The sequence below is a fragment of the Gobio gobio genome (genome assembly GCF_949357685.1).
Source record: "Gobio gobio genome assembly, chromosome: 22".
In the NCBI taxonomy this organism is placed as follows: domain Eukaryota; kingdom Metazoa; phylum Chordata; class Actinopteri; order Cypriniformes; family Gobionidae; genus Gobio; species Gobio gobio.
The window spans coordinates 388,096-403,095 of NC_137118.1; the positions used below are offsets into that span (position 1 = coordinate 388,096).

At 47.7% G+C, this 15,000-nt stretch overlaps 1 protein-coding gene across 2 annotated transcripts in view; it reads left to right on the forward strand.

Annotated features, from left to right (window-relative positions):
• ripk4 (receptor-interacting serine-threonine kinase 4) overlaps window positions 1–9,527 on the forward strand; it is a 28,106-nt gene extending 18,579 nt beyond the window's left edge. Inside the window, exons 5-9 of one of the 2 annotated variants that reach the window (XM_079804680.1) lie at window positions 1,172–1,330; window positions 3,499–3,611; window positions 4,008–4,251; window positions 6,771–8,291; window positions 8,698–9,527. In XM_079804680.1, the coding sequence (XP_079660806.1) occupies window positions 1,172–1,330; window positions 3,499–3,611; window positions 4,008–4,251; window positions 6,771–8,053 (1,799 nt within the window). In that variant the 3' untranslated portion in view covers window positions 8,054–8,291; window positions 8,698–9,527. The remainder of the gene's footprint in view (window positions 1–1,171; window positions 1,331–3,498; window positions 3,612–4,007; window positions 4,252–6,770; window positions 8,292–8,697) is intronic. The other variant, XM_079804679.1, reaches the window with a different exon arrangement.
• Window positions 9,528–15,000: the final 5,473 nt, after the last annotated feature.

Sequence of the window (15,000 nt, forward strand, 5' to 3'; positions counted from 1 at the left end):
AACATCTTTCCTACATTTAGATATGCGGCAAATGCTTTTTTGTCTCAGTGCATGCATTGTTTTAGTTTGGCAGGGTCGCCGTTAGCTTAGCTTAGCATAATGAATGGAATCCTATGTTGCCAGCTAGCATGTCCCGAGTAAAAGTGATCCAAAAAAAAAAAATCCGTATTTAAATTGTAGTACTTAAACATCACTGTGGGATTTGTTGTTTTGCCTTTAGTTTATGATTATTTTAATTTAAAAAACACTCTTTACACTCTCAAGACCCTTAAAAGACACTAAAGACTAAAGTTACAAAGTCCATCTCACTACAGCGGCTCTACAATAACTTTATGAAGACGAGAATAGTTTTTGTGCGCAAAAAAACCCTAAATAACGACTTATATAATGATGACGATTTCAAAACACGGCTTCATGAAGCTTCGGAGCGTTATGAATCAGTGAGTCGATTCAGCAGTTTGAAGCGTTATGAATCAGTGAGTTGATTCAGCAGTTTGGAGCGTTATGAATCAGTGAGTCGATTCAGCAGTTTGAAGCGTTATGAATCAGTGAGTTGATTCAGCAGTTTGGAGCGTTATGAATCAGTGAGTCAATTCAGCAGTTTGAGTCGCCAAATTTCAGCAGTTTGCCGGTTTGACACGCAATCCGAATCATGAATCGACTCACTGATTCATAACGCTTCGAAGCTTCATGATTCCGTGTTTTGAAATCGTCATCACTATATAAGTCGTTATTTAGGGTTTTTTTGCGCACAGAAACTATTCTCGTCTTCATAAAGTTATTGTAGAGCCGCTGTAGTGAGATGGACTTTGTAACTTTAGTCTTTAGTGTCTTTTAAGGGTCTTGAGAGTGTAAAGTTGAGCCAATGGAGGCCTTTCAGAGCATCAGATTTACACTAAAATATCTTCATTTGTGTCTGAAGATGAACGGAGGTCTGACGGGTGTCCAACCACATGAGGCTCAGTCATTAATCACACAATTTACAGTTTTGGGGGAACTAACCCTTTAATGGAAGGGAATCATCATTATGAGTAAAACAAAAGAAATCTGATCTGTCAGAAATGAGAATAAAAAAGCTTCTTATTTCTTTTCCCGTTGACTTTGCTGTGATTTCCTCGATGTAATGGAACGACTCTAACGGTTGTGATGTTGTTGATCTGCTCTGTGTTAGGAGAGAATAATATCCTGCACATAATGGTGAAGGTGGTGAAGGGCGTGCGTCCCGATCTCAGCGCTGTTCCCCGCAGTCGTCCTCAGGCCTGCTCCGGCTTCCTGTCCCTCATGCAGAAGTGCTGGACTCATTCTCCTGAAGCCAGACCCAGTTTCCAAGGTGAGCGTCTCTCGCTTTCTCACACCATCAGGAGCCAGAGCCGCACCACAACCAGAACACACCACTGGGCCATTCCTGTGCAACCAGTCCATTCAGGACATTTCCTCACTACTAAACATTCCACACTCAACTGTTACTGGGATTATAACAAAGTGGAAGCCATTGGGGACAACAGCAACTCAGCCACAAAGAGCGGGGTCAGCGCATGCTGAGGGTCACAGAGCGGGGTCAGCGCATGCTGAGGGTCACAGAGCGGGGTCAGCGCATACTGAGGGTCACAGAGCGGGGTCAGCGCATGCTGAGGGTCACAGAGCGGGGTCAGCGCATACTGAGGGTCACAGAGCGGGGTCACCACATGCTGAGGGTCACAGAGCGGGGTCAGCACATGCTGAGGGTCACAGAGCGGGGTCAGCACATGCTGAGGGTCACAGAGCGGGGTCAGCACATGCTGAGGGTCACAGAGCGGGGTCAGCACATGCTGAGGGTCACAGAGCGGGGTCAGCACATGCTGAGGGTCACAGAGCGGGGTCAGCACATGCTGAGGGTCACAGAGCGGGGTCAGCGCATACTGAGGGTCACAGAGCGGGGTCAGCGCATGCTGAGGGTCACAGAGCGGGGTCAGCGCATACTGAGGGTCACAGAGCGGGGTCAGCGCATGCTGAGGGTCACAGAGCGGGGTCAGCACATGCTGAGGGTCACAGAGCGGGGTCAGCGCATGCTGAGGGTCACAGAGCGGGGTCAGCACATGCTGAGGGTCACAGAGCGGGGTCAGCGCATACTGAGGGTCACAGAGCGGGGTCAGCGCATACTGAGGGTCACAGAGCGGGGTCAGCGCATGCTGAGGGTCACAGAGCGGGGTCAGCGCATACTGAGGGTCACAGAGCGGGATCAGCGCATGCTGAGGGTCACAGAGCGGGGTCAGCTCATGCTGAGGGTCACAGAGCGGGGTCAGCGCATGCTGAGGGTCACAGAGCGGGGTCAGCACATGCTGAGGGTCACAGAGCGGGGTCAGCGCATACTGAGGGTCACAGAGCGGGGTCAGCGCATACTGAGGGTCACAGAGCGGGGTCAGCGCATACTGAGGGTCACAGAGCGGGGTCAGCTCATGCTGAGGGTCACAGAGCGGGGTCAGCACATGCTGAGGGTCACAGAGCGGGGTCAGCGCATGCTGAGGGTCACAGAGCGGGGTCAGCGCATACTGAGGGTCACAGAGCGGGATCAGCGCATGCTGAGGGTCACAGAGCGGGGTCAGCACATGCTGAGGGTCACAGAGCGGGGTCAGCACATGCTGAGGGTCACAGAGCGGGGTCAGCGCATACTGAGGGTCACAGAGCGGGGTCAGCGCATGCTGAGGGTCACAGATGTGGCCAACTTTCTGCAGAATCAAGAGCTCCAGATCTCCAAACTTCTGTGTCCTTCAGATGAGCTCAAGAACAGTGTGTAGAGCTTCATGGAATGGGTTTCCATGGCCAAGCAGCTCATGCAAGCCTTAGTGCAATGCAAAGCGTGGGATGCAGTGGGGTAAAGCGCGCCGCCACTGGACTCTAGAGCAGTGGAGACGTGTTCTCTGAGTGACCAATCACGCTTCTCCGTCTGACAATCCCATGGACGAGTCTGGGTTTGGCGGTCGCCAGGAGAACGGGACTTGACTGACAGCATTGTGCCAAGTGTAAAGTTTGGTGGAGGGGGGATTATGGGGTGGGGCTGTTTTTCAGGGGTTAGTTCCAGTGAAAGGAACTCTTAATGCTTCACCAAGACATTTTGGACAATTTCATGCTCCCAACTTTGTGGGCCCAGTTTGTGGACGGCCCCTTCCTGTCCCAGCATGACTGCTCCAGTGCTCAAAGCGTCTCCATAAAGACATGGATGAGGAGTTTGGTGGAGGAACTGGAGTCCTGACCTCAACCCGATAGAACAGCTTTGGGATGAATTAGAGCGGAGACTGAGAGCCAGGCCTTCTCGTCCAACATCACAAATGAAGAATCCCCATAAACACACTCCTAAACCTTGAGGAAAGAAGAGCTGAAGCTGTTAGAGCTGCATATTAAACCCTACGGATTGAGAATGGGAAGCTCATGTGTGTGTGAAGGGGCAGCACAACACTTCTAGTGATGTAGTGTGTGTGTGTGTATGTGTGTGTGTCTAACATGGTTGGCTTTCTCCTCCAGAGATCACTTCAGAAGCCGAGGATCTGTGCACCAAACCTCACGATGAGTCCAGAGCGTCCATCTCTTCAGACGGCGAGTGTTCCCTCGGCCCGGCCCCAGCCTCCAGCGAGCAGGTAATATCAGCTCTTCTTCAGGTGTGTGTGACGAGTCTCTGACCTCCGTGATGCTGCTCAAACTTCCTGCCCTCAGTTATTAGGCAACTCTTTGGTATTTGTTTGTTTTAGTCTAAGTACATAGTGCAAATGTTTCACCAAGATGACAGTCTTTCATCAGCGACAGAGAAATGCCACCAAACCGCATTGCTTCACCAGAACCCTTTTGTCATGTTCTGGGAGAGCGGATAAAACTGTTTATTTTAGGAAGAACGCACTATCCGTCATTTCTCAAAATTCTACATCTTTGAAATGTTTTCATTCTGTGACTCGTTTGTTTATTCAGTGAACACGCTGTTGCTAATCTTTATGGTTGATCAGATTTATACAACACTCCCTGCTTTTCTTCCCGTGCAGACGAGCAACCAGAAGCCAGTGAGGCCGAAGTCGGCCATGTTACCTGAGAAAGACTGCAGCCTCTCTGAGCTTCTGAGTCAGATCGACTCCGGCTTCTCCCGCAGCTTCAGCGACGTCAAGGAGGAATCGCTCGAGAGCAAAGACAACACCAGCAAGAGACTGTCCGGCATCTCCTCGGTGGACTCGGCCTTCTCATCGCAGGGCTCCATCACACTGTCCTTTGAGAAGGAAAACGCTGTGAACGGTACGAGATTAGAGATTCAGACAACAACTGATGAATCTGCCAATCCTAAATATGGAAGGATATCGCGGACAATATTCAAAAGGAATTGCAAATTGTATTTGCAATTGCGTTTTCAATTTGTGGGCGCATAAAATGTGACATAATCCAAACGCAATTGCAAATCACGCATTGCCGTTTGCATTTTCGTTTACGTGAACGCACAACGACTGCCAAATTTAAGTGGAAAAGCAAAGTCTGTTTGCAATTGCATTTCCAATGTCCAGAGGTGGACAAAGTACACAACTCCATTACTTGAGTAAAAGTAAAAGTACTTTTGGTTAAATATTACTCCATTACAAGTGAAAGTTGTAAAGATAGATTTTTACTTAAAGGGTTAGTTCACCCAAAACTGTAAATTGTGTGATTAATGACTGAGCCTCATGTGGTTGGACACCCGTCAGACCTCCGTTCATCTTCAGACACAAATGAAGATATTTTAGTGTAAATCTGATGCTCTGAAAGGCCTCCATTGGCTCAACTTTACACTCTCAAGACCCTTAAAAGACACTAAAGACTAAAGTTACAAAGTCCATTTCACTACAGCGGCTCTACAATAACTTTATGAAGACCAGAATAGTTTCTGTGCGCAAAAAAAACCTAAATAACGACTTAAATCATGATGACCGATTTCAAAACAATGCATCATGAAGCTTCGAAGCGTTATGAATCAGTGAGTCGAATCAGCAGTTTGAATCGCCAAAGGCACGTGATTTCAGCAGTTTGGCGGTTTGACACGCGATCCGAATCATGATTCGACTCACTGATTCATAACGCTTCGAAGCTTCATGATGCCGTGTTTTGAAATCGTCATCACTATATAAGTCGTTATTTAGGGTTTTTTTGCGCACAGAAACTATTCTCGTCTTCATAAAGTTATTGTAGAGCCGCTGTAGTGAGATGGACTTTAACTTTAGTCTTTAGTGTCTTTTAAGGGTCTTGAGAGTGTAAAGTTGAGCCAATGGAGGCCTTTCAGAGCATCAGATTTACACTAAAATATCTTCATTTGTGTCTGAAGATGAACGGAGGTCTGACGGGTGTCCAACCACATGAGGCTCAGTCATTAATCACACAATTTACATTTTTGGGTGAACTAACCCTTTAAGTAAAAGTACAGAAGCACTTGCTTTTAGAAGTACTTAAGTATCAAAAGTAAAAGTAAACGCATTATTTTATTATTGTTGTATGAATGCGCTGTTCCATCATGGTGGTTTAAGACAGTCATGCTCCATCTGACATGCTAGCAGAACTCATTTAAATACTTGTTTAAAAGTTACAAAGCTCTTATCAAAGTCAAAATCATACTAGAAAAGAAAGGTTTCTACATTGTGTTTATTTGACAGGATTATGTAAAAAACATTTCTGAAAGGACTTCAGTTAACATTATTAGCCCAACTACGCTTTTGCATGCTAACTAACATCATTGTGGAGCGTTAGCTATGTGTTAGCGCTCTATCCTCAAGGCTATGGCGGCTTGGCGGGTGAATCTATAAAAATCATTTGACCAATCATACTTCATACCAGTGTTCATTTTGACAGCAAATTTTGATTTAGTTTCTAGTCTTTTGACTAGAACATTTTAGGCATCTGAATTGTTTTAATTTTAGTCTAGTTTTAATTGACTATAATAAGATTTGAGTAGATTCAATAGACTAAACTTCAGTTCTTGTGTTCTTGTGTCTGAGAGGCAGCTTTCTGTGCACTTTCAGACTTCTCCACGTCTGCTCTTCTGAATTTTATTTTCTCAGTATGATTGTGTTTGTGTTTGCACTGCGTCTGGAAACTGCTGCCTTATATTTTGCCATCAATTGATTGGTGTTCAAAAAGTACTTGGAAATCATTGAACTTCATGTGATCCTACAAGAGTGATTGCTGATCAAATAAGGGCCTTGATAGAAATGTAATGGAGTAAAAAGTACGATATTTGTCTTTCAAAAGTAGTGAAGTAAAAGTCATAAGTTTCCAGAAAAAATACTACTCAAGGAAAGTACAGATACTCAAAAAGTGTACTTAAGTACAGTCCTCAAGTAAATGTGCTTAGTAACTGTCCACCTCTGCCAATGTCTTACAAGTGATGACTCTGCCATTTTGGAATAGCAATGGAAAATCACCTATTTGCTATTTAATTTCCCCCGTGTCCTGCCAGAACCTGCACAAAACTCAAATGGAATCAAAATCCCCTTTGCACTTGCATATCCGATGTCTAACACAGTCAACTGTCAATCAGGCTTGAGGGCGGGGTTTACTGGTGTAGTCTGAAAATAGGCCACGCCCTCAAAAACTGAAATTTGGGTGCGTTCACGTAAACGAAAATGTAAACAGCAATGCGCGATTTGCAATGCTCAAATGTCACATTTTATGCGTCCACAAATTGAAAACGCAATTGCAGCGAGTCTTTTGAAAATTGTCCGCGATATCCTTCCATACCTAAATGTCTAATCCGTGTGCCTCTTTCTCACTCATTATTGCTCTCGGTTCTCCAGAGTCCAGCGAGTTCCAGAAGAAGAAGCTTTGTGAAGCCATCCGCACCGAGGACATCGCTAAGCTGATGAAGATCCTCCAGCCTCAGGATGTTGACTTGCTGTTGGAGGGCGGCTGTAACCTGCTCCACTTCGCCGTGAGTCTGGCCAATGAGGAAGCAGTAAAGTTTCTGCTGCTTAGCAACTGCAACCCTAATTTGCCCAATGCTCTTGGAGCCACGCCCCTCCACCTGGCCGCCGAAAAGCGACTGAAGGGAGTGTCCGAGATCCTCCTGAGCCGCAAGACGACAAACGTCAACGCCAAGGATGAGGACCAGTATACGGCTCTACACTTCGCCGCTCAGAACGGGGACGAGGCGCTGACGCGGTTGCTCCTGGACCGCTCCGCCTCCATCAACGAGACGGACGCGCAGGGGCGCACGCCGACCCACATCGCGTGCCACCACGGGCAGGAGAACGTGCTGCGGGTCCTGCTGAGCCGCGGAGCCGATGTCCAGGTCAGGGGTAAAGACGACTGGACCGCCCTACACCTGGCGGCCTGGAAAGGGCATTTGGGGATTGTGAAGCTGCTGGTGAAGCAGGCTGGAGCGGACGTGGATGGGCAGACGTCGGACGGGCGCACTCCGCTCCACCTGGCGTCTCAGAGGGGGCAGTACCGGGTGGCACGGATCCTGGTGGAGCTGGGCGCTGACCTGCACCTGACCTCGGACGGCCTCCACAGTCCGCTTCACGTGGCGGCGGAAACCGGCCACACCAGCACATCCAGGCTGCTCGTGAAGCACGGCGCGGATCTCCACGGCCGCACGGCCTCCGGATGCTCCGCCCTGCACCTGGCATCCCAGAAGGGCCACCTGCCCACGGTGAAGATGCTGCTGGCGGAGGGGGCGGACCCCGCGGGCACTGACCTCGCCCTCCGCACGCCGTGCCACCTGGCGGCCGAGAACGGGCACTGCGACGTCCTGAAGGAGCTCCTGCAGAGCTTCCCTGGCGCCGCCAATGCCCAGGACCGGACCGGCTTCACCCCGCTCCATCTGGCCGTGCGGGGCGGCTGCAAAGATGCCATCTGCGTCCTGCTGGAGCGCGGGGCCGACGCCGCGCCACGGTCCCCGCCGCCCGCCACAGAGCGCTCCTTTGACTACACGTCCGAATCAGAGCCAGAGAGCCCGAATCCTCTCACCCCGACGAGAGTCGAGAGGAAGGTGGTCATTCTGAAACTCACCAGCCGCAAGAACACTGATGGCACACTGGGGCCCGGAGACTCGCTGTGTGAATCGGCCCCTTGTTGAGCTACGACTCTATAAAGACTGACCGATGCTCTCAAACAGGGACTTAATGTACATATTGTAACTACTCATTATAAGGTATTTTCTCCAGGGTTTGTTCTCTTGTTGGCTTTCCTTCTTAAAGGGACAGTTCACCCAAAAATGAACATTAGCCCATGATTTACTACACTAGGTGTGTGTGACATTCTTCTTTCAGACGAGTTATATTACAAAAGTGCAGGCTAATCCAAGCATTATAATAGTTGCTCTGTTTTTGAAGTGCATCTGTGCGTCATATAACTGCTCCAGCGGCTCTGGGGTGTTAATAAAGGCCTTCTGAAGCGAATTGATGCGTTTGTGTAAGAAAAATATCCATATTTAAAACTTTATCAAGTAAACTTTCGGCCTCCGCCTTCTGTGTAAAAGTGTTGAATGTTGAAAGTGAAACTCCAGATGTGTGTGTGTCGTCATGACGAGCGGAGCTGAGCGTTAGTCTTTCCATCCGCCTTTCAACACTTTCTCCATACATTGAACAGGGAAGGCGGAGGCCGAAAGTTTACTTGATAAAGTTTTAAATATGGATATTTTTCTTACACAAACGTGTTGATTCGCTTCAGAAGGCCTTTATTAACACCCCAGAGCCGCTGGAGCAGTTATATGACGCACAGATGCACTTTTTATGGACTTCAAAAACAGAGCAACTATTACTGCTATAATAAAGCTTGGATTAGCCTGGACTTTTGTAATATAACTCAGATTATATTCGTCTGAAAGAAGAAAGTCATACACACCTAGTGTAGTAAATCATGGGCTAATGTTCATTTTTGAGTGAACTAACCCTTTAATAATAGAGTTATTTTGTAATTGGAAATGCGTTGTGTGTGTGTATATAGCGCTCCTGTAGATAGATCCTGTACTTCCACTTCCTGTCATTGTTATCATGTGTCCGTTTTATTGTTTTGCAAGCAATGCTTTCTCCAACCCCAATATTGTATTGTAGAAATGTCTTTTGTAGCATATTTAGAATAAGCTCACAGTATATATTGCACTTCAGATCTTGGCTATAATTTGAAGAGAAAGGGCAATGTTGTAAGGCCAATTATGTAATTAAATGGTTCAGTCAGACAGATCTGTGCGTTTATAGAGGATCCTGGGAACGGGCCCTCGGGGGGATCACAGGTGTGGGGGGCCGACTCATGTTCATTCCTGAGACCACTTTATCTCTCATCGCTGCGCTAACCCAATGCCAAGGGGCGGGACTCCATTAGCCTCCACTGTCTGGAGCTGAGCTGTTCATCGCTGTGTGTTTAAACTGCTGGAGAACTCTGGATCAGCGCCTGCGTCTGTAAACTAACCTCCTTCTGTCATTAATTAAAGCTGCCTCGTCATTTCCTCTTTTCTACTCAAAGGTATTTCTCTGTTATTCGTAGTGTTTGCACAGTTTTATATTTGCACACTTTTATATTTGATGAAAAATTAAAGTGCATCACATGTAGAGTATCTGTGGTCTGTTGCATATTTCAACCGTAGTCGGATATGTCTTCTCTTTTCCCACAAGTACATGTTGATCATATATCATCCTGCTGACAGAAATTACTCTTATTGAAAAATCATATGTGAAATGTTCATTCTAGGACAAACATTGGGTAAAAACAACTTAGCACTTTTCCAGAACATACTAGCAACAGCATAGTAACACCCTGGCAACCACCCAGAACACCTTGGCAACAACATAGCAATGGGCTGGCAACCACCCAGAACACCCTAGAAACACCTGGCACGGGGCAACCAATTAGAACCCTGGCATCTGCATAGCAACACCCTGGCAACCAACAAGAACACCTTGACAACAACATAGCAATGGGCTCCGCTGGCAACCACCCAGAACATTTTAACAACCGCATAGCAACACCCTGGTAACCACCCAGAACACCCTAGCAACACCTGGCAAGGGGCAACCAATTAGAACATGTTATGAACCTCATAGCAACACCCCAGAAAACCCTAGCAACCCTGGCATCTGCATAGTAACACCCTAGCAACCACCCAGAACACCCTAGCAGCTGCATAGCAACACCCTGGCAACCACCAAGAACACCTTAGCAACAACATCGCAATGGGCTCCGCTGGCAACCACCCAGAACATTTTAACAACTGCATAGCAACACCCTGGTAACCACCCAGAACACCATAGTAACACCTGGCAAGCGACAACTAATTAGAAAAGCCAGAAAACACTAGCAAACCCTGGCATCTGCATAGCAACACCCTGGCAACAACCCAGAACACACTAGCAGCTGCATAGCAACACACTGGTAACCACACAGAACACCTTAGCAGCAACATCGCAATGGGCTCCGCTGGCAACTACCCAGAACATTTTAACAACTGCATAGCAACACCCTGGTAACCACCCAGAACACCTTAGCAACACCTGACAAGCGGCAACCAATTAGAAAACCCAGAACACACTAGCAACCCTGGCATCTGCATAGCAACACCCTGGCAACAACCCAGAACACCCTAGCAACTGCATAGCAACAGAGTGCCACAGTTGGGTTCTGTAAGTAAAAACAACATTCATTTTTCCCATCAGGATAAATCTTTAAAGATGGACGTACTGTGAGCGGATGTTAGTACATTACCCATGATACTTTACAGAACATTCCACCAATCAGAGAGTCGGAAAAAGCAACAGGTTCCAAAATAGCTCCACCCACTCCCATGAAGCACTGCGAATAATCGCCCTGCGCTCTCAAAATACTGACATATTTGTTTATATTATGCAATAAAGTTAAATATATATATATATATTCATATATAATCAACATTTGCATTTACATCTTCTTAGTTTAGTTTGAGTCACATGTTGTTTCCGTGTGTTTTTAATTCCGTGTTGTGGAGTGTGTGGAGTGTTGTGGAGTGTGTGGAGTGTTGTGGAGTGTGTGGAGTGTGTGGAGTGTTGTGGAGTGTGTGGAGTGTTGTGGAGTGTGTGGAGTGTTGTGGAGTGTGTGGAGTGTTGTAGAGTGTGTGGAGTGTTGTGGAGTGTGTGGAGTGTGTGGAGTGTTGTGGAGTGTTGTGGAGTGTGTGGAGTGTGTGGAGTGTTGTGGAGTGTGTGGAGTGTGTGGAGTGTTGTGGAGTGTGTGGAGTGTGTGGAGTGTGTGGAGTGTGTGGAGTGTGTGGAGTGTGTGGAGTGTTGTGGAGTGTGTGGAGTGTTGTGGAGTGTTTGGAGTGTTGTGGAGTGTGTGGAGTGTTGTGGAGTGTGTGGAGTGTTGTGGAGAGTGTGGAGTGTGTGGAGTGTTGTGGAGTGTTGTGGAGTGTTGTGGAGTGTTGTGGAGTGTGTGGAGTGTGTGGAGTGTTGTGGAGTGTTGTGGAGTGTTGTGGAGTGTTGTGGAGTGTTGTGGAGTGTGTGGAGTGTGTGGAGTGTTGTGGAGTGTGTGGAGTGTTGTGGAGAGTGTGGAGTGTGTGGAGTGTTGTGGAGTGTTGTGGAGTGTGTGGAGTGTTGTGGAGTGTGTGGAGTGTGTGGAGTGTTGTGGAGTGTGTGGAGTGTTGTGGAGTGTGTGGAGTGTTGTGGAGTGTGTGGAGTGTGTGGAGTGTTGTGGAGTGTGTGGAGTGTGTGGAGTGTTGTGGAGTGTGTGGAGTGTTGTGGAGTGTTTGGAGTGTGTGGAGTGTGTGGAGTGTGTGGAGTGTTGTGGAGTGTGTGGAGTGTTTGGAGTGTTGTGGAGTGTGTGGAGTGTTGTGGAGTGTGTGGAGTGTGTGGAGTGTTGTGGAGTGTGTGGAGTGTTGTGGAGTGTTTGGAGTGTTGTGGAGTGTGTGGAGTGTTGTGGAGTGTGTGGAGTGTTGTGGAGAGTGTGGAGTGTGTGGAGTGTGTGGAGTGTGTGGAGTGTTGTGGAGTGTGTGGAGTGTTGTGGAGTGTTTGGAGTGTTGTGGAGTGTGTGGAGTGTTGTGGAGTGTTTGGAGTGTTGTGGAGTGTGTGGAGTGTTGTGGAGTGTGTGGAGTGTGTGGAGTGTTGTGGAGTGTGTGGAGTGTGTGGAGTGTGTGGAGTGTTGTGGAGTGTGTGGAGTGTTGTGGAGTGTTTGGAGTGTTGTGGAGTGTGTGGAGTGTTGTGGAGTGTGTGGAGTGTTGTGGAGTGTGTGGAGTGTTGTGGAGTGTTGTGGAGTGTGTGGAGTGTGTGGAGTGTGTGGAGTGTGTGGAGTGTGTGGAGTGTGTGGAGTGTGTGGAGTGTGTGGAGTGTGTGGAGTGTTGTGGAGTGTGTGGAGTGTGTGGAGTGTGTGGAGTGTGTGGAGTGTGTGGAGTGTTGTGGAGTGTGTGGAGTGTTGTGGAGTGTGTGGAGTGTGTGGAGCGTTGTGGAGTGTGTGGAGTGTTGTGGAGTGTGTGGAGTGTGTGGAGTGTGTGGAGTGTTGTGGAGTGTGTGGAGTGTTGTGGAGTGTTGTGGAGTGTGTGGAGTGTTGTGGAGTGTGTGGTGTGTGGAGTGTGTGGAGTGTTGTGGAGTGTGTGGAGTGTGTGGAGTGTTGTGGAGTGTGTGGAGTGTTGTGGAGTGTGTGGAGTGTGTGGAGTGTTGTGGAGTGTGTGGAGTGTGTGGAGTGTTGTGGAGTGTGTGGTGTGTGGAGTGTGTGGAGTGTTGTGGAGTGTGTGGAGTGTGTGGAGTGTTGTGGAGTGTGTGGAGTGTTGTGGAGTGTGTGGAGTGTGTGGAGTGTTGTGGAGTGTGTGGAGTGTGTGGAGTGTTGTGGAGTGTTGTGGAGTGTGTGGAGTGTGTGGAGTGTTGTGGAGTGTGTGGAGTGTTGTGGAGTGTTGTGGAGTGTGTGGAGTGTGTGGAGTGTTGTGGAGTGTGTGGAGTGTGTGGAGTGTTGTGGAGTGTTGTGGAGTGTGTGGAGTGTTGTGGAGTGTGTGGAGTGTGTGGAGTGTTGTGGAGTGTGTGGAGTGTTGTGGAGTGTGTGGAGTGTTGTGGAGTGTGTGGAGTGTTGTGGAGTGTGTGGAGTGTTGTGGAGTGTGTGGAGTGTGTGGAGTGTTGTGGAGTGTTGTGGAGTGTGTGGAGTGTGTGGAGTGTTGTGGAGTGTGTGGAGTGTGTGGAGTGTGTGGAGTGTTGTGGAGTGTGTGGAGTGTGTGGAGTGTTGTGGAGTGTTGTGGAGTGATTGTGACGGTTGTGTCTAAATGACATTATATAGTGAGGGCGATGGAACATGTTTTTCAAACGTAAAACAATACCTCACTGTTCATAAGTGTGTGTGACACACACCTCCCGCTCATTATCTCAGATCCTCTTCCTCTCCTCACAGAACTGGATTAACTGGTCTGGCAGGTCCAGGGATGATGTGTTTAAAGCACAGACAGGCTCCGACGTGCACACACGCGTGGAAACACACACACACACACACACACACACACACACACACACACACACACACACACACACACACACACGATTCCCTGATTCATGAGCTGTGTCAGGCGTGTGCAGCTCAGACTCAGTGGAGCTCATGGAGTCACTCATTAACTGGCTCTGGCTCTGCTAACTCAGGCTAACCATGAGGATCAGTTTAACACAGCTCTCCATCAGATAAACAACAGAAGCACTGGAGCTGAGCAGCAAACTGGGTGTCTGGATTGGGTGTGTGTGTGTGTGTGTGTGTGTGTGTGTGTGTGTGTGTGTGTGTGTGTGTGTGTGTGTGTGTGTGTGTGTGTGTGTGTGTGTGTGTGTGTGTGTGTGTGTGTGTGTACATGTTTTTCTAGCCTGGGGACTCGTGTCCTAAATTGAGGTCCCCACGGGCACAAAAGCTTATAAATCATTCAGAATGAGTTTTTATGAAAATGTAAAAATGCAGAATGTCTCCTGTGAGGGTTAGGTTTAGGGGCAGGTGCAGTGTGTGTGTGTGTGTGTGTGTGTGTGTGAGTGTGTGTGTGTGTGTGTGTGTGTGAGTGTGATGGGTAGGTTTAGGGGCAGTGTAAGGGGATAGAAAATACGGTTTGTACGGTATAAAAACCATTACGCCTATGGTGAGTCCCCAGAAGGATAGCGCACCAGACTGTGTGTGTGTGTGTGTGTGTGTGTGTGTGTGTGTGTGTGTGTGTGTGTGTGTGTGTGTGTGACGGCTTGAACACACAGGTGTTTCCTTCAAGACTCACTGTGAGACGAGCAAGATCCGACATGAGCTGCATTCTTCCTCTCTGAACACACACACACACACACACACACACACACATACACACACACACACACACATATGAATCAGACAGAATGCATGAACCTCACACACTCCAATGCCCCACCTGCTGGAAAACTCCACACACACTGTTCTCCTTCAGGTCCTGGTTTGTGCATTCTGTTCGTCAGTAAGGAAGTGTTTCTGCACTCTCCGATGACTCTGAAGGCGCTTCTGCTTCTGTGTTTATGCCTTTATTAATAACATTTCTGCAGATATTAGGATCAGATATGATGTGTGTGGAGTTTCCCCATCATCATCTGAAAGCAAACACTCCCTCCGTTTAAAAATCACACTTTGTGTTTTTATGGTATTGAAATCTTTCAGTTTTTTATATCAATGTCACGTTTAGTGACTTTATAAGAGTACAAATGATCCTTTAAAATATAGATTTTATATATATTGTGTTTTTAGTTCAGTAGGCCTGCATTTACTATAAACGTGAACTTCTTGTCCAGCTGTAATAATCTGTGCTTATTAATATGAAAGTGTTGCGATTCACTCAAACGCTGATGTGTAGAAAATGCAAATATTCATTATAATTAATAAAGTCATAGAGGTAGTGTGCATATTAGTTATTAAAAGAGAATAAAATGCAGTTAAAGTGTAGAGTGCAGATGTGCAGTGCCGGGTCTGGCCAGATGGGGGCGCTCAGGGCGTGTGTATGGCCGCCGGAAGTCATTAAATGTGCTTATGAGCCAAACTCCTTCAGCACAACAGCAATACAGAGCAGCTACTGTCCCTTTAAGCTACTGTCCCTTTAAGAGCAGC